Raw genomic sequence first — 27,510 nt, forward strand, 5'->3', positions numbered from 1 at the left:
TGACTAGACAGACCTTTGTTGGCAAGTAATGTCTGCTTTTTAACATGCTGTCTAGGTTGGTCATAGCTTTTCTTCCAAGGAGCAAGCGTCTTTTAATTTCATGGCTGCAGTCAACATCTGCAGTGATTTTGGAGCCCCCCAAAATAAAGTCTGTCACTGTTTCCATTGTTTCTCCATCTATTCGCATGAAGTGATGGAACCGGATGCCATGATCTTAGTTTTCTGGATGTTGAGTTTTAAGCCAACTTATTTACTCTCCTCTTTTACTTTCATCAAGAGGCTCTTTAGTTCTTCTTCGCTTTCTGCCATAAGGGTGGTGTCATCTGCATATCTGAGGTTACTGATATTTCTCCTGGCAATCTTGATTCCAGCTTGTGCTTCATCCAGCCTGGCATTTTGCATGATGTACTCTGCACGTAAGTTAAATAAGCAGAGTGAAAATATACAGCCTTGATGTACTCCTTTCCCAATTTGGAACCAGTCTGTTGTACCATGTCCAGTTCTAACTGTTGCTCCTTGACCTGCATACAGATTTCTCAGGAGGCAGATAAGGTGGTCTGGTATTCCCATCTCTGTAAGAATTTTCCACAGTTTGTTGTGATCCACACAGTCAAAGGCTTTGGCGTCATCAATAAAGCAGAAGTAGATATTTTTCTGAAACTCTCTTGCTTTTTCGATGATCCAGCGGATGTTGGCAATTTGATCTCTGGTTCCTCTGCCTTTCCTAAATCCAGCTTGAACATCTGCTAGTTCACAGTTCACATACTGTTGAAGTGCGGCTTGGAGAATTTTGAGAACTACTTTGAAGTGTGTGAGATGAGTGAAATTGTGCAGTAGTTAGGACATTCTTTGCATTTCAATCTGACCTTTTGAAAACTGACCTTTTCCAGTCCTGTAGACACTGCTGAGTTTTCCAAATTTGCTGGCATATTGAGTGAAGCACTTTCACAGCATCATCTTTTAGGATTTAAAATAGCTCAACTGGAATTCCATCACCTCCTCTAGCTTTGTTTATAGTGATGCTTCCTAAGGCCTACTTGACTTCACATTCCAGGATGTCTGGCTCTGGGTGAGTGATCACACCATCGCGGTTGTCTCAGTCATGAAGATCTTTTTGTACAGTGCTACTGTGTATTCTTGCCACCTCTTCTTAATATCTTCTGCTTCTGTTAGGTCCATACCATTGCTGTCCTTAATTGTGCCCATCTTTGTACAAAATGTTCCCTTGGTATCTCTATTTTCCTGGAGATCTCTGGTCTTTCCCATTCTATTGTTTTCCTCTATTTCTTTGCAGTGATCACTGAGGAAGGCTTTCTTATCTTGCCTTGCTATTCTTTGGAGCTCTGCATTCAAATGGGAGTATCTTTCCTTTTCTCCATGGCTTTTGGCTTCTCTTTTCTCAGCTATTTAGAAGGCCTCCTCAGACAGCCATTTTGCCTTTTTGCATTTCTTTTTCTTAGGGATGGTCTTGATCACTGCCTCCTGTACAATGTCACAAACCTTCATCCATAGTTCTTCAGGCACTGTGTTTATCAGATCTAATCCCTTGAATCTTTGTCACTTCCACTGTATAATCGTAAGGGATTTGATTTAGGTCATACCTCAGTGGTCTAGTGATTTTTCCCTCCTTTCTTCAATTTAAGTCTGAATTTGGCAACAAGCAGTTCATGATCTGAGCCACAATCAGATCCTGGTCTTGTTTTTGCTGACTATATAGAGCGTCTCCATCTTTGGCTGCAAAGAATATAATGAATCCGATTTCAGTATTGATCATCTGGTGATGTCCATATGTAGAGTCGTCTCTTGTGTTGTTGGAAGTGGGTGTTTGCTATGACAAGTGCATTCTCTTGGCAAAACTCTGTTCGCCTTTGACCTGCTTCATTCTGTACTCCAAGGCCAAACTTGCCTGTTACTCCAGGTATCTCTTGACTTCCTACTTTTGCATTCCAGTCCCTTAAAATGAAAAGGACATCTTTTTTGGGTGTTAGATATAGAAGGTCTTGTATGTTTTCACAGAACCATTCAACTTCAGCTTCTTCAGCATTACTGATCAGGGCATAGACTTGGATTACTGTGATATTGAATGGTTTGCCTTGGAAACAAACAGAGATCATTCTGTCATTTTTAAGATTGCACCCAAGTACTGCATTTCAGACTCTTGTTGACTACAAGGGATACTCCATTTCTTGTAAGAGATTCTTGCCCACTTAGTAGATATAATGGTCACCTGAATTAAATTCGCCCATTCCAGTCCATTTTAGTGCACTGATTCCTAAAATGTTGATGTTCACTCTTGCCATCTCCTGTTTGACCACTTCTAGTTTACCTTGATTCATGGACCTAACATTCCAGGTTCCCATGCAATATTCTTCTTTACAGCATCAGAGTTTACTTCCATCACCAGTCACATCCACAACTGGGTGTTTTTGCTTTGGCTCCATCTCTTCATTCTTTCTGGAGTTACTTCTCCACTCTTCTCCAATAACATACTGGGCACCTACGGACCTGGGAATTTCATCTTTCAGTGTCAGATCTTTGTGCCTTTCATACTTTTCATGGGATTCTCAAGGCAAGAATGCTGAAGTGGTTTGCCATTCCTTTCTCCAGTGGACCACATTTTGTCAGAACTCTCCACCATGACCTGTCTGTCTTGAGTGGCCCTACACAGCACGGCTCATAGTTTCACTGAGTTAGACAAGACTGTGGTCCTTGTGAGCAGTTCCAGCTCTTTCCAATTCACCACCTGTCAGCTACAGTTCTGAAATATTTAGGGAGTAAAAACGGACTAATGGGACAGTTGTATGAATTCAGTGAGGATGAAACTTCCGGTCATAAGGTTTAAATTTTTCTTTCTGCATATCTCTGTCTCACGTACTAAACTGAGCCTCTCTGGGGGACCCAGACCATCTTTTTCATATTTATATACCTAATAAAAAACACAATGGCTACCCACAACAGGTACTATAGAAAATGCTGAAGGAAAGCAATCAAAAGTCCAAAATAAATAATTGATAAAATAATTGTTAAGTACTAGACAGCAATTATCCAACATTTACAGCAATAAGAAAATAGGAAAATATACTTCAATTTGAATTTCAATCATGAATTCACCAAGTACCAGACAGAGGCCCAAAGTTTAAGTTAACAGTTGCTAACCTCAAATTCCTAATCTACAAAGAGATGGAAAAGACAGTGATGAGGGCGACCAAGCAAATTTCAACATTTTAGAAAGACCACTGGACACTGTGTATTTACCTTTAATGACACTGCTAACCAAAACACTAAATTTCTTTTTTTGCTGCAAACAATATCAGCTCAGTGGGGTAAGGTTTTATCTTATATTGATAAGATGCTCTAATAGCAGTTGGGAATTATTTTGACTAGTAAGAACTCTTCAGACTATTATTCCTGCCCCCTGCCCTCCCACTCCATACACGTATCAACAATTAGTTAAGTTTTCAACAATAGCAAAAGGTTAAAAACAGAATATCAGCAACCAGAATTCTCGTAGGTTGAACTGGAATAAGTCAAAGGCAGCTGTCATCAGCCAACCCCTGCTCAGTCCCACCCACCAAACCAAGATACTGTGGACTAAGTAAAGCTACTAGTTATTCTGATTTAACAAGCTGACAAATATGCCAAGGAATTAACAGCAAAATTACCTCTCGAACTTCATCATCTTCTTCATTTGTATTCTTTTGTCTGCTTTCTCTGAAACGACGTACCTGGATTGTAACAGAAAAATTCACAAATATGTTACAAACATGTTCGTTATGTAAATACAAAACTGCTTAACAGATGCTTTTCATTTCAACATAAAACTTGGAAATTCAAGTATAGTTTTGTTTCACAAAAGATTAAAGAAGTCATATTTTTCCCAGTGACTTACATTAAAAATTCAGAAATGTACTCTAAGAAAAATTGGCCATAAGCAAAATTATATTACCTGCTGCCAAAATAGCCCGTCATTGAAAAACAGCCAGTCAGACTACAGAGGAAAAAATTGCAATGTCCTATGGGTGTTATACTTCAGTAAAATAGCCAAGAACAAAAACCTCTCTTTTAACAGGTTTGAGTTATTACAGTACACAAATTATTCTTGGGCTCCTGGCTGTAAGTCATCCAGGAGGCTCTCTAAAATAGCGTCCGAAATGGGTGGGCCCTTGAAGATCCATTTTATTAACAGTCAACCACCGAAAGTTTAATGATTGCAAACCCTGGTCCTGGTGCCACGAAGGATACAGAGCTTCCTTTGTTACCAGCTGCTGCTCACAAAGCTCTTACAATTTAGTTTTGCAGTTGGAGATATGCTCCATTTATTTAATAATTTACTTGGCACATATTTACTGAGCCAAGCCACTATGTACCAGGTACTACTGTAGGGGTGGAGAATAGAACAACAAACAAGAGTCAGAAAGTCTGCCCTTAAGGAGCTTATAATCAACGTTTGTGTGTGTTAGAAAATCAGAAACAAAATAAGCGATATTGTATTTTAGAAGGTGTATGGGATCAAGTCTAGCTGGGATCAGCTAGACTGGGAAAACTCTGTCCTTACCTCTGAGGAGCCTCTGGCAGCCCCAGCGCCGATTTACTGATGGTTTCCTACCTGGATGAGCAGTTAGCATGGCTTATGTGACCAGAGGGGCATAAAAAAAACCCTGTCAACTTCTGCACATATCTTGCCAGGTGTCCAGTCCTGGGTTTGCGGTGTGCATATAAGGAGAGAAGTGGATGTCTGGTATTTCCCAGATCCCTAATGCCTGCCTATACTCCTCCTCTTGCTGTACTGTACCAGCTGCCTTTAAATAAAAATCTTATTTCAAGTACATGAACCTGTGAAATTTTTGCAAAAGGTGTTAAGTGCTCCCAGAGAAATAATGTGGGAAGAGGGACAGAGTGCCAAGGAGAGGCTACAGAATGATCAAAGGCCTACTGAGAAGGTAATAAAGTGAGAAAGTGGCAAGGACTTGAAAAGGTAGGGAATGAACTTTCCAAGTACCTGGGGGAAATCATTCCAATCAAAAGAAAGAATACATGCAAAGGCAATGGGGCAGAAACACTGTATGTTTAAGAAATAGCAAGGAGGATGCTGGGCTTGAGCAGAAAGGTGGCTGAAGAAGTTACAGAAACCAAATCTAGTAAGGCCTTGGAAACAACTGTAAGGATTTTTTCTTCTCTGGCAGGAGTGATTTCATCTGAATTACGTTAGGACCACCAACAGCGGAACTGAGGACAGAACAGAGGGTGGAGGAAAAGAAACATGGGCAGAACAGGGAGACCAGTGTGGAGGCAACAGGAGTAACTGAGGTGAGAAATGGCCATGCCTTACACCACTGATAGTGATGGGGGTGGTGAGAAACAGTCACATCTGTACAGATTCTGAAGGCAGAATTAAAGGATTTCCAGGCAGGATATAGGCGACAGAGAGAGAGGAATCAAGGATGACTTCAAGGTTGATCGCCTGAGCAATGAAAGAATGGTGCTTTCACTAGAACCTTACAGGTAGACTAGGGGCTAAGGATCAGTGATTCAGATTGGGAATGTTGGAAGCTGAGGAGGTCTACTGAACATCTGAGTAGAAATGTCTAGTAGGCTCTTGACTAGAGAAGACTTGAGTCGACAGAAGAGGTCGGGCTAGACTTTTGAAAAGTCATCACCAAACTGATGATGGTATTTAAAGCCAGGAAGTTGGATGAGAATACAAAAGAAATGTGTAGATAAAGAAGGGGTCAAAGGACTGAATTCTGGAGACTCCAATGTAAGAGGGTTAGAGGTGAGGGGAATCAATAGAGACTGAGAAGACACAGATAATGAGGTGGGAAGACAGCAGAAGAGTATGGAGCCCTAAAAGGCCATGGAAAAAAGGCTTTAAGAAGTGGTCAAGTGAGATTTAAGATGGAGAATGGACAGTGAATTTAGCACTGGAGGTCACTGGTACTTTGACCAGAGTAAATTCACTAGAAAGATGGGGTCAAAACCCCAGAATGAACAGGTTTAAGAGAAAAATGAAGGCAAAGATTCTGAGCAACAAATATAGAAAACAATTTTGCTGTGAAAAATGAACAAAGAAGCAGAGTAAGAGCTAAAGGGAAATAAGATCTAGACTCCAGAGTTTTGTTAAAAGAAATAGCAGCATGTTTGTTATGATTCAGTAAAAGGGGAAAAATAATTGTTTTTTAAAAGCTGGCATAGCATGTAATAGTACTCCAGGTGGCATATGATATACCAAAAGCACTGAGGCGTTCACAGACGAGAAATGAGAATCAGGGAAAAAGTGTGGAGCAGACATTATGTGCCAGTGTGCTGAGGACTGACATGTGTTCTTTGAATCCTCACAACAACTCTGATGGTGGTTCTATTATCCCTATTTCACAGATAAGGAAACTGAGGCAGAGAGATTAAAATAGCCCACTGACAGTTCCATAGCAAGTAAGGTCATCCTGTCTGCAGTCCATACGTTTAGCCCCCATGCTACACACACACACACACACACACTCTCTCTCTCTCTCTCTCTTTTGACAGACTGTCAAAAGTCATGATGTCACTCCAGGTGTGGATGGTCCTTTTGGAGGGTAGAGTATGAGGAGGGGGGCTTGTTTTTTTTATTTTTTTTAGAGCAGTTTGGGTTCACAACAAAACTAAAAGGAAGTTACCTAGATTTCCCATACACCCTGTCCCACACATGCACAGCCTCCCCTATTAATACCAACATCTGCCACCAGAACTGTTCAGCTGACACTCCACACTCTGTGCTCCATATCACCCAAACTCCAGAATTTACCTTACGGTTCACTCTTGGTACTGTGCATTCTATGAGGCTGGACAAATGTATAACGGATACATGTATAATCCACCACTTTAGTTCGATACAGCGTAGTTTCTCTGTTCTAAAAAACCTCTGTGAATCTATCTATTCATCTTCTCATCCCCACCCCCGCCCAACCACAGCTTTTTACTAAGGTCATAGTTTTACCTTTTCCAGAATGTTACACAGTAAGGAATCATGTTCAGTACATGAAGTTACTTTTTCAGATTGGCTTCATTTACTTGGTAATATGCATTTAAGGTTCCTCCATGTCTTTTAAATGCTTGATAGGTCATTTCATTTTAGTACAGAATAACATTTCCTTGTCTAGATGTTTTACAGTTCACTTGTTCATTTCCCTACTGAAGTACACCTTGGTTGCTTCCAAGTTTTGGCAGTTATGAATAAAACTGCTATAAATACCACGTGCAGGGTTTTGTTTAGACTTAAGTTTTCAACTCTGTTGGGTAAATACCAAGGAGCATGATTGCTCAGGAGCATGATTGCTCAGGAGCATGGGAAGAGTGTGTTTGCTTTTATAAGAAACTGCCAAACTGTCTTCCAAAGTGACTATACCATTCTGCATTCCCACTAGCAATGTAAGAGTTCCTGTTGCACTATGGCCTCACCAGCATTTGGTGCTGTTGGTGTTCACGAGTTTGGCCATTTCGATAGGTGTGTAGTAGCTTCATTTCCCTAATGACATGAGATGTGGAGCATCTTTTCATATGCTCACTTGTCAATAGTCTATCTTGGTCTGTTAAGGTCTCTGGTCCATTTTTTAACTGGATTTTTAAAATTTTCTTATTGTTGAATTCTAAGAGATTTTCACATATTTTAGATAATAATCCCTCATCAGATGTTTCTTTTGCAACTATTTTCTCCCAGTCTGTGGCTTCTCTTCTCATTCTCTTTACAGTCTTTTGGAGAGGAAAAGTTTTAAATTTTAATGCAGTCTAGATTATCAATTACCTCTTTCATGAATCATGCTTTTGTTGTTGAGTCCAAAAAGTCATTACCATACACAAGGTCATCTAGGTTCTCCTACGTTATCGCCTAGGAGTTTTATAGTTTTGCATTTTACATTTAGTGGGGGATGGTCATATTATATTTATGGCACTTAACTGAGAAAATTACCCATGCTAAAAATTTATGAACCTAACACATCCAGAATCACAGAATAAGGGGTTTTAAAGTGTGAATTATCTGCCTTCCCTGTGAAAGTACCTGGCATTTAATATTACTGGTTGTATACTAGTTGACATCATTAGGCTTTAAAAGAATTATGCTTAATAATTAAAAGCAAAAAATAAGTCAAGTGGAATGAGTTTTAAAAATAACATTTTGTTCTTCTGCTTAGAGGGAATTTGGAAAACACAGGAAATGAACCCTTATAATCCTACTACCTGAAATAACCATTGATAATGTCTGGAACATTTTTTGCATACACACATACACATATTCACATAGACAATAAAAATAATTGGGATCACATTGTGTATAGTTTTACCTCTTTGGAATTCTTTTCCCACTTAACACTGAAAATACTTTTGCATGTTCTTAAAGTATAATTTTTAATAGCTGCATAGTATTATATGGGCATTCCAGGTGGCACCAGTGGTAAAGAACCCACCTGCCAATGCAGGAGACTCAAGAGACATGGGTTCAATTCCTGGATAGGGAAGATCCCCTGGAGGTGGGCATGGTAACCCACTCCAGTATTCTTGCCTGGAGAATCCCATGGACAGAGGAGCCTGGAGGGCCCTAGTCCACAGGGTTGCAAAGAGTTGGACACGGCTGAAGTGACTTGGCACACACACATAGTATTCTATACTATCTATGTGCCAACATTTATTTTACCAAAACATTTCTGACCTCTCCCCTGCATTACACTGAGATAAATTACACCTCATTCAAATCTCTATCTCATTATTGTCTCAAGAAAACTTTCTAGGGCTGAGTTAAAGGGCAAATCTTAACCCTTTTGACATACACTGCCAAAATGCTTTATAGTACAGCTGTTCAAACTCAATACTGCTACCAGCAGGGTACTAAATATCTTTAACAAATTGTTGCTACTTTGACAAATAAAAAATTAATTTGAGTTTCTTTGATTATCATAGGTTAAATACCATTTTCATATGCTTATTAGCCATTTGTATTTCTTTTGTGAACCACTTATTCAGGTCCTCTGTTCATTATTCTATTGAAACGTTTAGTAATCTTCTTAAGATTTATAAGAGCCCTTTAACACTATATTAAGAATATTAACTTCTTACTCTGCCCACATACAAGTATTTTCTCCATGTCAGTACCCTCTAATTTTGTTTTTTGACAATCTGACATGCAAACATTCAAAATTTCTTTGTAGTCAAATCTAAAGAGCTTTTCCTTTGCTTTTATGCTTACAGGAACTGCATTTTCTAAGTGAAATTCAAAATCTCAATCAAAATTTACTAAAAATTTTGAGTAAGTAGACATTTTCACCCTATGAGGTTCATTTTAAAGCACTTAGCATTCATTAGGTATCAATCATTTTTGAGACTGTGTTCTAGACACTTATTAGACATTTTATAATTTAATCCTCATTTTATGATCTCAATTTTATAGATGAGGAAACTGAACAAATCAGAGAAGTAGTGATGTACCAAGAAGAAATGCAGAGCTACTCTTAAGGAAAGACTATCTAAATATTAGATTTTCCACCCCAAATTATTCACCTCTTCATCAATTTTATCTTCTAGGGCATCAATATGACGTTCTTTAAGAAATCGCTGTGTTTTTTCCAACTGATATTTCACTAATTCCTCTATGGCATCTTTTTCTTCCTTGTCCACAAATTCTTGTACTGCTTCACCCATTCCCCTTTCTGTTAGAAGTGAGAGCTGTACGTTCTGTAAGAGACAGAAAACAGTATTTTCTGATGCAGAAAGTAGTATTTTCCCTGCAAAACAATTCTATACGAGCAAGGAAAATTACAGAATAAAAAGCTATTTAGTTAATGAAGCAAAGCAAAAGAAAACAAAGGACGGTAATTGAGCCTACTGATAAATATTAAGGGCCCAAATCAGCAAAGTATAAACAGGAAACGGGAGTCGAGCTCAGGACCTATGAAAACAGAGGTGCCTGAGTGGCTAGGACACAGAGTGCAGAAATGGGAGCTAAGGGTCAGATTAGGTTGACTAGCGTGGCAGGCAGAACTGTTTGCCGTTTAGTTGCTCAGTTGTGTCCGACTCTTTGTGACCCCATGGACTGTAGCCATCAGACTCCTCTGTCCATGGGATTTACCAGGAAAGAATACTGGAGTGGGTTGCCATTTCCTTCTCCAGGGCAGAATAGTCGCCCCCCTAAAGATGTCCACATCCTAACCTCTGGAACCCATGAATATGTCACATGGCAAAGGAGAATTAAGGTTACAACTGGAATTAAGATTGAAATTCAGCTGGATACAAAACTGGGAGACGAGCAGGGACTATCTGGGTGGGCTCTGTATCATCACAAGCAGCCTTCACAGCGGAAGTGGGACACAAAAGGGAGTCAGAGAGATGTATCTGGGGAAAGACAGCAAGGCAGATACAATGTTGCTTGGTTTGAAGATGGAAGAAGGGGTCTTGAGCCAAGTAAGGCAGGCACAGCCAGAAGCTGGAGAAGTTGAGAAAATGAATTCTCCTCTACAGCTTCCAGAAAGAAACACAGCCCTGCTAATACCTTAATTTTAGTCCAGGGAGGAGAGTCAATTTCTGACCTACAAGATTGTTAGGATAATAAATTTGCATTGTTTTAAACCACTAAGTTTACAGAAATTTATTTCAGCAGCAACATAATCAGAGGATCTCAAAATGGCATACACTCATGATAATAAGAGTAGCGTCACCCTCCTGTGGCTATATAATAAAGTAATTCTGAAATTACATCCTGATGCAAGAAAATTAAATCCCAGATTCAGACTTATGTAGCAGAGATAAAAAGAAAGAGGATAACAACAGCAACAATAATACACAATAATCATGTGCTAATAACTAACATTAATTAAGCAGTTATTTTTCTTGATATATAATAACTATAAAGGAATGTAACTGATTGCCCTACTTACTTCATGGAAACATTCTGAGGATTCATTTTGTTTAAACTGTCAATTATACATATCCTAAATAGAAATGTTATTATAAGATCACCAATAATTCAAATGGAGAACTGTAATTAAGAAATTACCTTCTCTGCAGTTTGAAAATACTGTTTTACAAGGTCTTCAACCCTTAGTGTTGTTCCTTCTGAGGGTTTTGAGATGAACTTGCCAAAGTTGATCTCTTCTCCTAGAAAAAAGACATCCATGAGAAAACCAATAACAGTTTCTATTTTAATGTTGGGGCCTTCCTGGTGGCTCAGTGGTAAAGAATCCACCTGCCAATGCAGGAGACGTGGGTCCAATCCCTGGGTCAGGAAGATCCCCTGGAGAAGGAAATGGTAACCCACTCCCTGTTCTTGCCTGGAAAATCCCACAGACAGACTGAAATCTGTGGCAGACTATAGTCCATAGACACAACTAAGAACATACACACACCTTAGTTAAAGTACCCAAATTCACTGCACATTCCTGTCAGTGGAGGAGGTACGGCCAAACTTTATCAACTGTCAGCTTGCTCAACATAGTAAATTTTGAGACAAAAACATGGCATTTTTGCTAGTTTCGAGAGTCTTTCCCCCCAGGCCTCTACTTCTCCTGATTTCCAAGCAGCACGTCTCCTGGCCCTCGAGGTGGTCTGCCGATCTCTGGGAGTCCCCCATACTGCTTCAGTGGCTCAACAGTCACATGAAGACATTTACCTTTTCCACGGTACTGCCACTTCCACTGATGATATAAAAGCAGCCCTGGGTAAAACTGCCAGTGTCTTGGGATGAGTGAAGGCAGTGGTTCTGAGTTCTACTAATAGTCATCACCTCGTATTCACAGTTCAAAACAAGACAAAGCAAACAGCCTGTTTCACTTAAGAATATCCTTGATGGAACAGCAAAAATTATTAGTTAAATCTGAGCCCTTAAGCACATATCTGTTTAATATTCTGTGAGACAAATGGGAAGTATGTGTAGTAAAGCAGTTTTGCTGCCTTCTTACACAGGATGGTTGTCTCAAAAAAACAGCAGGTACAGAGTGAAAAGAATACTGGGTAAGAAGTCAAAAAACATAGGCTCTGCTCATAACCTCTGTCAGGGAAAAAGAATATTAACTGTCCAGCAGGTATGTGACATGGTGTGGAAAATACAATAATAAAATGATAGGAGAAAGCCCATAATAGCTAATGATTACAATATAAGGTGGTAAGTGCTACAACAGAGAACAAAAAATATGACATGCCAAGAAGAAATGAACTAATTCTTCCCCAAGAAGATTGAAAATAATGTGCAGATAGCAAATGCTGTTATCATTTGACTCAAGACTTGCAGAATGTGTAAGATACACTAAGCAAAAAAAGAGAAAGAAAAAATATTTTAGGCAGAGGGGAAAGTTTATGTCATGGCTTACAGGATAAAAAGGCACAAAGTTCAGCATGCCTATTGCAAAGCAGTGAGGACAAGTGAATAGAAATCCTTTTTGAATTTCAAGATGGGAGAATTAATATTACTTCATAAATATGTTACTACATTTCACTACGCCAGACACTATGCTAAGACCATTTACACACAGTATATCATCTAATCCTCACAACAGTACTATGAGGTAGGTGCAGTTATTATCCTAATTTTGATGACAAGAAAACTAAACATCAGAGAGATTAAGCGATTTGCATGATTTCACACACACAGTTGAAGTAGCAGAGCTGGCCAAAACAACAAACAATTTCATGCTTTCAATACGATATATGAAAGGGTCATTGTTTCCATTCGGCAATTAATGTTTAAGCAAAAAGGGATCATCAGAACAAAACTGTTTATGGATGAAACTCAAGCAAAATAAGGAACCAGTTCTGAACTCCATATTCTCACAAATGCTGTACCAATAAAACTCCAAGGAATTGATATGGATGAATGATTAAAGTAAATCATCATCAATAACTAGCTAAAATTAATACATAAAAACAATTCTCTGATATGGATTGTTTTCCTCTAAAACAGTATTCTATGAGCTCCATTTAAATATCCCAATGACTATTTCAGGCTGAATTAACAGTACACACCATTTTGATCACAATTTAACTCTGAGAACAGAAGCCCACTAAATCAGAATTAATAAAAACCAATGTGGTGTATGTGTCAACAAGGGACATGTTTTTCCATGAAAGTGCTGACTCAATAGCTCTAAGGAGAAGAGCTCCTGTATTTACAAGGACCAATATCTCTTATGAAGAAGCACTACTTCAGTTGGGTGACCTGTTTCTGATAAATGCTAAAATAAAGGCAATTAGTTTTCACGAAACTTAACTGGAAATTATCTGATCATCAGAAACATCAAACTTAAGCCCTTAAGTATATATCTTTTTAATAGTCTCAGACATCTCTTAAGACTGGAATCTTAAATCACATACGCTATGAAGTTGAAATTTAGTACTGTAAAATTAGAGAGCATATTCTCTGAATACTAAGAATATATAGTAAATAATAGATATGTAAACACTAAATCTATAAGGTATGTGTTGTTAATCAGCCGCATGTTTAAAAAAAACTATGAAATCCATCATTACTTCACTGATTTCCGCAGGTTTACAAGCAACTGCTATCTAATTTTTGCCTGCATGCATGTGCGTTTAGTCACTAAGTTGTGTCGGACTCTTTGTGAGCCCATGGACTCCTCTGCCAGGCTCCTTTGTCCATGGGATTTTCCAGGCAAGAATAACGTAGTGGGTTACCATTTCCTTCTCCAGGGAGTCTTCCTGACCCTGGGATCAAATTTACCACAGGTGGCTCAGTGGTAAAGAAAATGCCTGCCAATGCAGAAGACTTGGGTTTGATCTCTGATTCGGGAAAACCCCACTTGCCTTAGAGTAACTAAGCTCATGCACCACAACTACTGAGCATGTGCTCTAGAGCTGGGAACTGCAACTACTGAGACCCCTGCTGAAGCTGCTGCAGCGCAGGTGCCCTAGGACCCCGCACTCCGCAACAGAGAAGCCACAGCAATGAGGAGCTCCCACACCCCACTACAGAGTCACCCCTGCTCGCCAAACCTAGGGAAAAAACGGCAAAGAAACGAAGACCCTGCGTGGCCAAAAATATCCCTTAAAAAGAAAGTTTCTAAAAATGTCTTAAAAAAAAAGATAACCAGCTTACCTGTGTTTTCCTTTTGTTCTCTGTGCCTGAAAAAATGGATAACGTCTTTTGGATTAGCTACCCGATCCACAAATTTCTGGCTAAAGCGAAGAACACTGAATGGTTCAAAGCCTCCACTATAGTCCACCTGGAAATACAGAACAAGTTACAAAGTTACAAAGGGTAGCAAACAACAGAGCACCAATTGCAGTATTTATGGGTAAGACTTTTAAGTTAGTACTGTATGTTAATGTTCTACAATTCATTTTAAAGATCATGATGATGTTACACCATTTATTCTATGAAAAAATAAAGCTTCAAAGGTTTATGCTTCTGCAAAACATTGTTTGATGGAATCAAAGTACAGCAAGAATTCCCACAATGTCAAAATTACTGTATCTCCCCATGGTAAAACCAACAGTCTAGGAACCAGGAATATCATCTGAAAAGGACGTGAAATTTCTAAACAAGTTTTCTTAAACTTTTAAAACAGATATGCAAATAGAATGCTGGCACTAGATGCATTCATTAATTAGTTTATAACATAAGGATAAGCTTTCACATCAGACAAACGCTGGGAAAATCATGGAGGAAAAGAAGCAAGTCTGTGACCTTTGAGAAATGATCACCTTCAAAACACGGGACAGTCATCTCTTGGTATTTCAGGGGGATTGATTCCAGGACCCCTGGCTGGGAACACCAAAGTCTGCAGATGCTGAAGTCCCTTGTATAAAATGGCACAGTTCAATCAGCCCTCCATATCTGCAGATAACGAAACTGCAGGTACAAGAGGGCTCACGATTTCTATTTAGAACTAACAATGGTTCTCAACGCAGGCTTTTCCTAAAGACTTCTCTTATGGCACCAAGCCCCTTACAAAGAAAAACATTACATCTCTTCCTAACAGATACAATCATTTTCCTAAACCAGCTGTTCTCAAAGGATGCTCTGGGAATCAGCATTGTACCACAACACCAGCCTTTCCAGACTACTCCTAACCTCCACCCCACTTATACTCTCTGTCACACTTAGCACTAGCTAAGATTCTGCTCACATATTTGCTATTTGTTTATTGTTTTCTCTCCTCACACCTCCACCTCCTATAAGCCTTGTCTATTTATTCATCACTGCCCACCCCTCACTCTCACATGCAGAAAAGAAGGCACTCAATAACTCAATACACATCTGTTCACTGAATTAATGAATCGATGAGGTTCATCTAGCCAATACAATGTACTTTTGGAATACTCCCTACAAGAAAATATTTCTTCTTTTATTCATTAATGAGTTAGTAATGTGTTTGGGAAAAGGAACACCAATTTCCAATTTAAGTCTGATTGGTTTTAATAATATCAGGCAGACATAGATGAGAAATATGGTGCTTCTGCCCTGATCAAGAGACCTGTGTGGGTCCCTCAAAGCAGTTATGTCTCTATTTCCCAGACAAACCATCTCTACAGCTGTCATGTTCTAAACCAGAAAATGCGAAATGCTCAAGCTAGGGGGTCTCCCCGAAACACATTTTTAACAACTGAACTCTAGTCTAGTTTTATTTGTAATTTTCTGCTTCTAAACTTTACAAAATTATTCACTAAGCAAACTTTACTGAAGTGTCCACAACGTCTAAGTACTCTGTCAAGGGCCAGATATAACATAAATAAAACAGCATCCTGGTTGGAAAGAAACTAACAAGCTGGCAAGGAAGACAAACTATGTAAAGAAGAAGCTGCAAGCAGAACCTGAATAGTGCTGTAAGAAGTATGTACAGAGGAGACTGAGGACACGAAGAAGTAGCGATTCTGACGGGATGTCAAGAAAGGTTTCTGTTGAAGAGGGAAGCTTAAGTGAGTATTAAAGGGGATTATTTCAGAAGAAGAAAAGTACATCCCATGCAGCAGGATCAGCGTGAGCAAACGTGCGAAAGAGTGAAATAAACTCCACTAGGCCTAGAAAACAGCAACTTTCAGTCAGAAACGGAGTCTAGGAAGTGCTGGCAGGAAACGAGGTAGAAGCAAAGAGGTGGGTTTAGACCAGATCATGTCAAGTCTGGAATGCCACATGAGAGTTTAGACTCGTTCCTATTAAGAGCTGGGATGTCATTAAGTCGTTTTCAGCAGGAAAAGCATGCAAGATCATATTTTAGAAAGAGTGTTGGCATTAGTCTGGAGAGGCTAGAGGTGGGGCCAGGAGGAAACTGGAGCAGAGTCAGGAAGGAAGCTGCAGCTGCAGGCCAGCTAAGAGAGCATCTGGGCTCAGCTACAGCAATGACAACGAGATGGAGAGAATTCACTCAGATCTAGAAGTACACACCCAGGGACAAGAGACCCAGTGGCTCAAGGTCACATAGCTAGTGACAGAGCCGGAACCAAACCAGACAGTCTGACTCTAGACTGTCCGGTTTACCTTCATCTTGTACGCCCCAGGGCTTCTCAAATTTTCATGTGCATATAAATCTTTGGGGGATACTGTTAAAATGCAATTCAGTGGGTTTAATATGGAGCCTGAGATTCTGTATTTTTAAGAATTTCCCAGGTGATGCCAGTGCTGCTGCCGTTTGAGGGCCATGACTCAGGTACAAGGCTTTAGAAGGACTCTTGGACTCCAACAAGGAGGTCTCAGGGGTAGGTCAAAATTTGGGAGCCATCATTCTATAGGTGATCATATGCCTAGACTGGACCCAGGACTTACTAAAATATAGGAAGGGACAAAGAAAACTTGTAGAAGAGAATGCCAAAGAGTGACTCAGTAAGATGAAAAAAATCTACTAGATTTGACAATTGAAGGTTGCCTTTTCCATCTGAGATGGTGGTGTCACAGCCTTGATTATAGTGGACTGAGGAAGAGACTGTTATATGAGCAAATAGACAATGTATTACTATTTTGGGCGGAAAAAATAAGAAAAGCTAGAAGCTAAAAGGGAAAGGCACAGGGATGAAAAAAAAAAGTCTGTTATTATTTGTGAATATCATGATGCAAAAGATCAGCAGGTTTAGAGGCACAGGAAACACTTCGATTTCTTAGAATTTTCTAACTGAAATGTAAGTTCTTGCTGCGTACTTATCAAGCACGTGCAATTGCCAGGGAATGATCTGGGATCTTTGGCTACATTAGTTAACAAGATTCACAAAGTTCCATGCTTCCGTAGAGCAGATAGTTTGGTAGCTGAGGACAAACAATAACCAAAATAAATAAATAAATTGGATGTCGTGGTTCAGGAGGATATGCTGTGGGGAGAAAAAGAAGATGTAGAGAAGGGTAAGTGAAATCAGTAGTACTGGAGAGAGGGCCAGGGGGTTACAATCTTAATCAGGCTGGGGTCCACTGAGGTGACTACTTGGGTGACATGTGAGCAGACCTGGAGGAAGTGAGCGGGTCTGATATGTCTGAGGCACTGCAAGAAGTCCAAGTGCCTGGAAGGAGGGGAGAGCAGGGAGCAGCAAGCAATGAAGTCAGAGAGCACAGCACCTGTTCAACTCAAGACTATTTAGAAATGAGGGAAGCAAGAACACAAAAACATCAAACCTATCAGAATAAACTAAAATGGATAGCCAACAAGGACCTACTGTATATATAGCACATGGAACCTCCCCAATGTTATGTGGCAGCCTGGATAGGAGGGGGTTTGAGGGAGAACACATATATGTATGGCTGAGTCCCTTCACTGTTCACTTGAAACTATCACAACATTCTTAATCAGCTATACCCCAATATCGGAGAAGGCAATGGCAACGCACTCCAGTACTCTTGCCTGGAAAATCCCATGGATGCAGGAGCCCGGTAGGCTGCCACCTATGCGGTCGCGCAGAGTTGGAACAACAGAAGCAACTTAGCGCAGCAGCATACTCCAATATAAAAGAAAAAGTTTATAAAAAGGAATGAAACTACAATTAAATCAAATGCTGGCTACTATATTATTTTCTTCACCAATGATGATATCTCTTTTTACTATACGTACTCTCTTCGCTATTTTACCAAAAAAAAAAAAAAATTCATGTAAACTGTACAAAACTCTCCTCTGAAAATCAATAAAGCTGAATTCATCTAAATAGGACTTACTCGCAGTCGTATAAGAGGCTTCTCTGGCTGTCGAGAATTTCCCAGACGTTCCCGTTCTGCATTTTCAAGCATTTCTTCAACCTCAAAATAAAGATATTGTCATGACTAGGGGGAAGAGGGACTGCTGGCTGGCATCTAGTGGTAAAGGTCAGAGAGGACTTGTAAAAATCCACTGTGCACAGAACAAGTTCCCACAACAAAGTGTTTCCCAGTCTAAACTGTCAGCTATGCCAAGGCTGAAAGACCCTGTGCTCCCTGAGTAGGCCGGGACAATCCACTCACTCATTCTCCATCTCCCTCGCCTCAGAGGTCGGGTTCAGGGACAAGTACACAACCTCAGTCCACGGAAACTCAATGTTTAAGGGGTTTATCTGGAACCACTGGGGAAAAAAATGATTCTTTCAGCTGTAAAGACAATATTAAGTCTGTGGGCTACCACAGCACAGCCTTCCTTATAGTGAAGCTTAAGATAAAAACCATAGGACTGGGTGGCACAGGACTAAACAAACACGCAAACAGAGACAGAGGGACCTGCTATCTTAATTTGAGTTTCTGGGTCTGGTCATCTTGAAACCAGCAAACCTAAACTTTTCAGTTATGTGAGTTACATGCTGCTAGTAAAGTTGTGACATTGGGTGAGTTACTTTAAGGTTCAGCTCCAGTGGGCGTTTCCACAGTTTAGTGGTTATCACGTTTGCCTCACTTTAAGGTTCAGCTCCTCTTTCTATAAAATGTGGATGGTAGACTCTAATCGTCCTATAGCATTGCTAAGTGGATTAAATGCAAAATGCTGTCAACAGTGTCCAGAATATACAAGCGATGAATAGCAGTGACAATTATCATCATCATCAGGCTTTTCATGAGAATAAAATGCAAAGCAGAAGAGCATACACAGAGTAAGAACTGAGTAAGTGTCAGCAATTAATGTTACATATGAGTGACTTCTGTTCCAAGAGCAAATCTGTAAGTAATTTGTTCGTAAGTCCAACAGTTATCCTAGGTACTCAACTAACACAATTGGCTACATAATCCTGTACTGTAATAGGTTTCCCAGCTGGTGCTAGTAGTAAAGAAATCGTCTGCCAATGCAGGAGACATAGAGATGCAAGTTTGATCCCTCAGTCAGGAAGATTCCCTGGAGGAGGGCACAGCAACCCACTCCAGTATTCTTGCCTGGAGAATCCCATGGACAGAGGAGCCTGGCGGGCTACAGTCCAAAGGGTTGCAAAGACTCAGACACGACTGAAGAGACTTGGCACACATGCACTCAATAGGTTTATAATACTTTTCACACAAATAATACGTAAAAACAAACACAAAAAATAAAGAAAACATTTTTAATCTTAAGCGTAGCACTTTGAAAAGTACAACGGCACCAGCCACATCACTGCTGCTTTTACGCTTCCCTCCAGACATTCTTCAGCATGAAATAAAGATACTGTACTACCATACTCTATACAGCGGTTGTGGTGGTTTAGTCGCTAAGTCGTGTCGGACTCTTGCAACCCCATGGACTATAGCCCACCAGGTTCCTCTGTCCGTGGGATTCTCCAGGCAAGAATACTGGAGTGGCTTGCCATTTCCTTTTCCAGGGGACCTTCCCAACTCAGTGCTCAAACCCATGTCTTCTGCATCGCATGCAGATTCTTTACTGCTGAGCCACCAGGGAAGACCACTATACAGTACAATACAGTAAAGTACACCAGAGTACAGCCACTTGCAGAGGATGCATGCAGGACATGCACACCAGACACGGAACTAACTTAAGTGATGGGACATGCAAACGCATGTCCACATCTTTCAAAGTTTGCAACTTAAAGGTTCATGTGTAGGAGACTTATTGTATTAAGATGTCAAGTTCCATATTATCAAACGCATTCATCCAACTTCAAAGTGGCTCAAGCAATTCTGCAGAGGTTTAGGGATGGTCTCTATGGGAGAAGGTATAGGACTCACACTGAAGTGACATGGTCCCTGTGCTGTGCTTAATCACTCAAGCATGTCTGACTCTTTGTGACCCCATGGACTGTAGCCCACCAGACTCCTCTGTCCATGGGATTCTCCAGGCAAGAATACTGGAGTGGGTTGCCATGACCTCCTCCAGGGGATCTTCCCAACCCAGGGATTGAACTGAGGTCTGTTGCATTGTAGGCAGACTCTACCATCTGAGCAACCAGGGAAACCTAAGAATACTGGAGTGGGTAGCCTATCCCTTCTCCAGGGGATCTTCCTGACCCAGGATTGAACCAGGATCTCCTGCACTGCAGGCAGATTCTTTACCAGCTGAGCTACCAGGGAAGCCCTAGCAGACACCTTTCAAGATTTTATCTGGAGGTAGATTTCAGGGTGAAAGGATGTGTGAGGGAGACTATTAGGCTAAGGTTCCCCTCATGTACCACAGTATCCTGCCATTCCTCAGTCAGTCACTACTTTCATTAATAAAATGAACAAGTTATTAAATCAGGATAAAAAGAAAAAAGTGATTATACATACGTCTCTGAGAAGGAGGAAAGGATCTGGGAGGGGGGCTTAAAGTCTCTTCTATATGTAACATTCTTCCATCTCAAAGACTAAAAAAAAACCTTCGATATGCCTAAACTCATTTACCAAACAGTGGTTTCTTAAAGATTTCATGAGAATATAGCAAATATAATGTCTTCCCTCTAGTCTACTGAAGTATTTAATTCAATGTAACTAACCTCTCAACTAAAATAGATTTTATTGACCTTTATCTAGAAGAATTACCTTCTCCAAGCAGAAGTTCTGTATGACTTGGGTTACTTTAGGATTATCTGGGTTAAAAATGTCTGGATGATCAGCCAGAACAACATCATCCATGAAAAACTGCCTCACTGTGCGGAGAGGAATTTTCTGCATATTCATCTTCCTTCCTTTAATACGCAGCAAACCAATGTGTCTGAAATGAGGAGGGAAATGAAAGCCTAGTCACATTGTAAATTTCCTCAGGAAGATGTGCACATCAAAACTACCATATTTGTTAATGTCTACAAAATCCTTACAACCTCCCCTCCTTAAAAAATGTTTAATGATTTGATCTGTTTTTTTTTTTTTTAATATTTATTTATTTGGCTGGGGACTTTCCAGTTGTGACATGCAACGCTTAGTAGTTGTGGCGCCTAGGCTTAGTTGCTTTGTGGCATATGGGATCTTAGATCCCTGACCAGGGATCAAACCTGTGTCTCGTGCATTGCAAGGCAGATTTTTAACCAATGAACCACCAGGGAAGACCTTTAGTAATTTGATCTTAATATTATATCACAGGAAAAAAATGTAAACATTCTTCTTCCCCAGAATAAAATCTACTAATCCATCAACTTTCCTATAGCATTCTAACTTAAATCTTAATTAATAAAAAATGTTAGCTTTGAATTGGCCTAATGAACAGCAAAATCATTAATACCACTGGGGTCTTCTCCTGCTGAAAACAGCTTAAAATTTGGGAAAACAGTAACAATATATGGAATGATCAGTCTTTATAAACAAATTTATCATGTAAGTAACAGCACTATCAGTACTTTTAGCCTATGAGATGGTCAGATTATTATAGCAAATATTTTTAAAACTTGGTTTGGAAAATATAATCATTACTCACTTCTTTACAGCTTCTCCTGGGGAAAGAGAAGTGACCACTGAACTCCCAGGCTGTGACACATAGAAGAGCTGTTGTTCGTTTTTGGTTGGAGCTATTTTACACTCATGTTCATGGCCCCAGATAACAAGATCGATGAAGTCATCCAAAAACTGCTCTGGAATGAAGTTGGTACTTCCGTGTTTACTCCTATGCCAAGATTTTTAAAAACAAGTATTATAAATGTCCAGGGATAAAAAACTTCATAAGTCTTTCTCCAGTCGCTAAAGATTTATTACATCCCTTCTGTAAGCTAGAAAGTGTTCAAGGGGTTGGGGATACGAAGATAATATCCAATTCCTAATCTCAAAAGGTTTACAAGCTTGCAGGACACAGACAAGTAAAAGCCCCCAAAGAGAAAGCGGTCAATGCTACACAGAGAGATGGGCCACTAAAGGCAGACAGGAGTAACTCTCCCTGTGGGAGAGCCAGAGAGCATGAGCTCTAAAAAGAGTGAAAACCTACAAACTGGTCTGTGTGTACACCAAACAGAAAACAGAAGATGATGTGAATTTAACCTCAGCTTTAGAAAATAAAATCAAATCTCTGAATATGTCCCATCATTTTTAACATGTTTCTTTTACTGGTTAAAATAATGAGAATGTCAGTCTTATATGTGATAAGAGTTTTCAATATTAAACAAAATATTGCATTAATGTGATTTCCAAACCCTTATTTTGTACCTAGCTTAGCTGCTATTATTAAAAGATATTTGAAAACCCAAAGAAAGGAAGACAAGAAAAAAATTTTCCATAATACTGATTTACATCACTGGGAATTTAAGTACAACTGTCCAACTACTTCAACCAGCATTCACTTGAGGCAAGCCGACATTCATTCATTCAGCAAACATTTACTGAGTGTCTATTATGTGTCAGGTTTCCCAGATCTCTTCTAGATCCTGAAGACATAGCAATGAACAAAGTCCTTGCTCAAATGGGGGAAACCAGCAATAACACAACATGTTCATGTATATGCATACACACACACACATACATATATACATCTATGTTTTTTATATAAAGTTTTGTCAGATAGTGATAGGTGCTATAAAGAAAAATAAAGGGAAAAGTTACATGTAAAAGGGAGGCTACTATACATAGGGTGGTCCAGAAAGGCCTCTCTGACAGGAGACAAGTAGCAGAGAATGGAGATGAGGGACCAGGAATGCCTGAGACCTAGGCAGAGGGAGGAACTGATGGCAAAGGCGTTGACATGGGAATGTGTCCAGTGAATTCAAGAGCAGCAAGGGAACCAATGTAGCTGCAGGGAAGAGCAGGAAGTGAAATCAAAGAAGCTCATGTATCTAGGAATGTTTATGTGAAAAAACACTTTTATGTAAAAAATGTATAATGGTATCACAACGACTGAAGAGATGCAGAATAACTCAAATAAAACATGATGTAAGTGTGCCTTCATGGAGCAGTGGAAAAGGGAGAATTACGCTGGTGGGTTGACTTTGACTTATGACCTAGAAGCTGATTAGAACATCCTTGTGGAAATATTTTGCACGACAAAATCTGTTTAGGGTTTACCTTCTTTGCTGCAAGAAAAAGAAAACTGATCAACATACAGAAACAAATAGGAAATAAAGTAAAATGTAAAAGGCTCAAAAATTCTTGCTCAATAAGAGAAAATGTTTTTTTTTCACAAGACCTTGAAAACATACTTACCCTGAAAACAGGAAGTATGTAAGAATGCTGAAGGTGAAAAATGACCCTAACAGCATTACCAAAAAAACCCATTATGACCACAATGAAGGGGTAGGGGAAAAGGAATTGACCTAAGTAACTTTAGAAAGTGGTGTTTTTTTACTAGATATAGTAAGGCTATGGACTAAAATAATATACAAACACTGAATCCTAGCTGGCAAATTTTCTCAATTTTGAAATTACTTTATATGTGAATTAAGATTAAAAAAATAAGTAAACATAAAGTTGATACAATCCAGGTTTCTATTAGAAAAAGAAGTCTCAAATAAGGGAGAAGACAAAAATGAACCTGTAGGGCTGGATTCGAATCAGTATGAACTTGCACTGGGGTGTTTTTTTTTTTTAAACACATATATCTGTTGTTCAGTCGCTCCGTCGTGTCCAACTCTTTGCGACCCCATGGACTGCAGCACGCCAGGCTTCCCTGTCCTTCACCATCTCCGGGAGTTTGCTCAAACACATTTATACATACAGACATGTATGCATGGATTAGTAAATATACATATATTCCTTAACTCTAGTCATGAGGGCTATGGAGACCTGCAGTAGCAATAAGCACACTTAGTGGCCATATCTGGGTTTCTAAATACCACTCTCTGATGAAAGCAATCAGGGCTCCTTGGAGAAGTAGTTGATTCCAGGGCTTGGGAGAAAAACACAAGAGGAGCCTGGAGCGTCTTGTAGGACTGGAAGGTTAATGACACAGCTCAAATGGAAGAGGGCTTGCTGAAAGAGCACACAAACCAATATAAAAAAGCTCTCAATGGTCAGAGTAGAAACAAAGTAAGCAACAACAAAAACTGATGATACTGGATTATACCTCAAAGAATAAAATAAACATCTAGAGTCTACAGTAACATAAATAAATTAATGGAATGAATAAGTAAATAAATGAGAATGACAAATTCTCCTAACAGAAGACTTTCAGTCAATAATTATAGAAAGAATAAGGGAAATTAAAAGAGTCACAAACACCACCACAGCATTAATTACTGGAAACAAGATGCACCAGTGGATTCTAAAGTCTGTGGGCCAAAGTTTAAGGGGAAACAGGATATTCATAGTCTCAATGTATTTTTCCCAAAATATTTACTAAGTAGAAGATGTGACCTTTCCAGTGGAGAAACCTGGTTTACACCACCTTAATCGAATGATCAATATTATTAACATCACCATTAACAGCAACCAGCCATACCAACATTATATTACCCATTCCCCTCAACAATGCTGCCACTCCACCTCTCATTTTGGTATGGAATGGCTTATGACCGTTCCTTCTGACTTATCCCTACTTGGGGAAAGCAGAAAGTGTAGCAGAACTGGGAAGCCCTCAGCAAGAGAAGCAACAAACTCCCTGTCTATTACATGGAAACCACACATATCAAAACCCTGGCCTGTTCCTCCTTTGAAACTCACAGTGTTTATTCAAGAGTATACATAAGGCAACATAACACTGCAGCCTAAAACCTTTCTTTCACTGAGTACTAGTGATGGATAAGTACCAGAGTATTCTACAGTCAATAAATATCTCTTCAATAAATGATACTATTTAATAATAATAAGAAGAAATTATACAATCAGGCCCCAAATCCCTTCAGATTCTTCTTCAATAACTTTTCAACTTTGTTCCTTATGTATCATTTCACTGCACCATTGTTACCATCTCACACTTTTTTACTATAATTATCACATAATAAATCTTGTTTCTTCAAATCTCTCTTTCAATCAACCTTGCACCCTGCCAGTAGATTAAATTTCTTAAAACTACCAACAAAAAAGTGCTGATCTACCTGTATTTAATATTCTGGAAAAACACCTGTATATATGTACCAGGAGTGATGTATAAGAATATTCCTATGCTCACTTCAGCAGCACATATACTTAAAAAAAAAAAAAAAAAGAATGTTCCTAACAAAAAGATTAAAAAAAATCTGGAAATAACAAAACACTCATCAACAGGAGAAAAAGTTGAAATGTATACATCAGTGAAAATAAGTTATGCTATTAAGCAGCAAAATGAATCACAGTAACACAGGGCTTCCCTAGTGGCTCAGTGGTAAAGAATCCACCTGCAATGCAGGAGACCTGGGTTTGATCCCTGGGTCAGGAAGATCCCCTGGAGAAGGGAATGGCTACCAGCCCCAGTATTCTTGCCTGGAGAATTCCATGGACAGAGGAGCCTGGCAGGCTACAGTCCATGGGGTCGCAAGAGTCAGACACGACTAGTGACTGACACTTTCACTTTGAAGTAACATACTGCTGAACAAAAATAAGCCAACTGCAAAATATAAAGCATGGTTCCAGTTATACCAAAACCAAATGAAGACGACTCATTGTAAGTGTGTAACTGAACAATAAAGAAAGCTATAGACAGATTAAGTAAAAAGTGAAGATAGTGCTTCCCTCTAAAGTATGTGGAAAAATATAGGGTCAGAAAAGGGCATGGGGTAATGTACTGCTCATGTTCCACTTCCTTCTGAATTTAGGAGCATTCATTTTACGGTTTTTGGTATACCTTACCCATATGCTAGAAATATTTGTTTGTATTAATAAGTATGAATATATATTGAAAACGATTTCAAGATGCAGTCACACAATGCATATCTAAGTTTGCCTGATCTTGCACTGACAGCTTTCAAAGAATAAGGAGCCCTTTGCTAAAATAGGTAAGCTTAGAAACAGAGATTTGGGGAACCTCAACATTTGACTCAAGAATTTTCAGAGACAAAACTTTTACCTGTTCTGATGAATCACAAATAAGTTAAACCAAGAGTTCTCATCTTCTTTGGGTCTCAACATTGTTACTTTTTTGTTGACAAACATTCGATAGAGCCTTTCATCTGGAATGGATCCTGAAATAGACATTACATTATTTTAAAAGGTTTGCTTCTAAATTACGTGCTTCTCTGAGTATCTCATTTTCCTATTAGATATTTGAAATCTGATATCATTATTCACAAATGAAAATGTTCCAAGTTCATGCCTGACAGCTGCTGAGCAGTTGTTGTTTAGTCGCTCAGTCGTGTCAGACTCTTTGTGACCCCATGGACTGTAGGCCGTCAGACTCCTCTGTCCGTGAGATTTCCCAGGCAAGAATACTGGAGTGGGTTGCCATTTTCTCCTCCAGGGGGTCTTCCCGACCCAGGGATTGAACCCGAGTCTCCTACAAGTGTCCAGCACTGGCAGGGGGAGTCTTCACGGCTGAGCCACTGGGGAAACCTGCTGAGCAGTTAGTTGCATTCAAAGAATGTTTTCCATGTCAAGCATACACACCTTCAAAATCTAGAAAATGTAGAATAAAAATCTGTTTTCTATGCTTATAGTCTTATTAAAATTTTTAATAATATTGTTTTCTACTCTATTTCTTCTATGTGTACTTTTGATCTAACATATACATTGTAAAATACACAGGAAGTGACATTAAAAGGGATGAGATTTTAAAATGTACTTAAAAATAATAGTTTTATGTATATTACGCTTTTAAATAAAAATAGTGTGTTTTAAATAACTTAATGACTTTTAAATAACTCTTCCTAATTCCCCAAAGGATCATCTTAGTCTATTAGAAGTCAATGAAAATAAACATGCAAATTATAATTTTAAATACTATAAAAGGGAAAAAAGTCAGGATGCTAAGAAGGTGATTATCAGTGGGAGGACACGGTTACGACTTCATGGAGTGATCAGGGAAGGCCTGGGAAGAAAAGCCAGTGCTGTAGAAGTGTAAGAGCTAGAAGAGGTCTGGCTTCCAAAGAGAGCTCCCAGTGCTGCCAGTGAAATAGATGGTAGAATGTATGACTGGGACAAAAGAGGCAAGACATGAAAATTCAGGGCATTAGAAGGTTGATCTACTTAGCTGCTGAAGCACTGAGAACATTGACAAAATTGGAAGGTAAGCAGGTAAGAAAACTGAGGTAATGGAAAGGGCAGTTTACCGGTTGGCAGTTAGCTTCAAGGGTGTCTGAAAAGGAAGGACAGGGGGTGGCAGCTGGAAGCAAGGAGAACAGGGACTTGTGTTCCAGCCCCTCCGGCCTAAAGCCTGTGAG

The 27,510-nt window shown here is 39.4% G+C and overlaps 1 protein-coding gene across 7 annotated transcripts in view; it reads right to left on the bottom strand.

Annotated features, from left to right (window-relative positions):
- MRE11 (MRE11 double strand break repair nuclease) overlaps positions 1 to 27,510 on the bottom strand; it is a 74,245-nt gene that overhangs the window by 29,828 nt on the left and 16,907 nt on the right. For all 7 annotated transcript variants that reach the window (XM_081543861.1, XM_081543860.1, XM_081543859.1 and 4 more), the window contains exons 7-14: positions 26,202 to 26,316; positions 21,717 to 21,902; positions 20,849 to 21,020; positions 18,104 to 18,184; positions 14,069 to 14,195; positions 11,018 to 11,118; positions 9,526 to 9,699; positions 3,663 to 3,725 (exon numbers count right to left, since the gene is read on the bottom strand). In XM_081543861.1, the coding sequence (XP_081399987.1) occupies positions 3,663 to 3,725; positions 9,526 to 9,699; positions 11,018 to 11,118; positions 14,069 to 14,195; positions 18,104 to 18,184; positions 20,849 to 21,020; positions 21,717 to 21,902; positions 26,202 to 26,316 (1,019 nt within the window). The remainder of the gene's footprint in view (positions 1 to 3,662; positions 3,726 to 9,525; positions 9,700 to 11,017; positions 11,119 to 14,068; positions 14,196 to 18,103; positions 18,185 to 20,848; positions 21,021 to 21,716; positions 21,903 to 26,201; positions 26,317 to 27,510) is intronic.

This window comes from Giraffa tippelskirchi, chromosome 11, assembly GCF_054371585.1.
Source record: "Giraffa tippelskirchi isolate mGirTip1 chromosome 11, T2T-mGirTip1v1.2.pri, whole genome shotgun sequence".
NCBI lineage: Eukaryota > Metazoa > Chordata > Mammalia > Artiodactyla > Giraffidae > Giraffa > Giraffa tippelskirchi.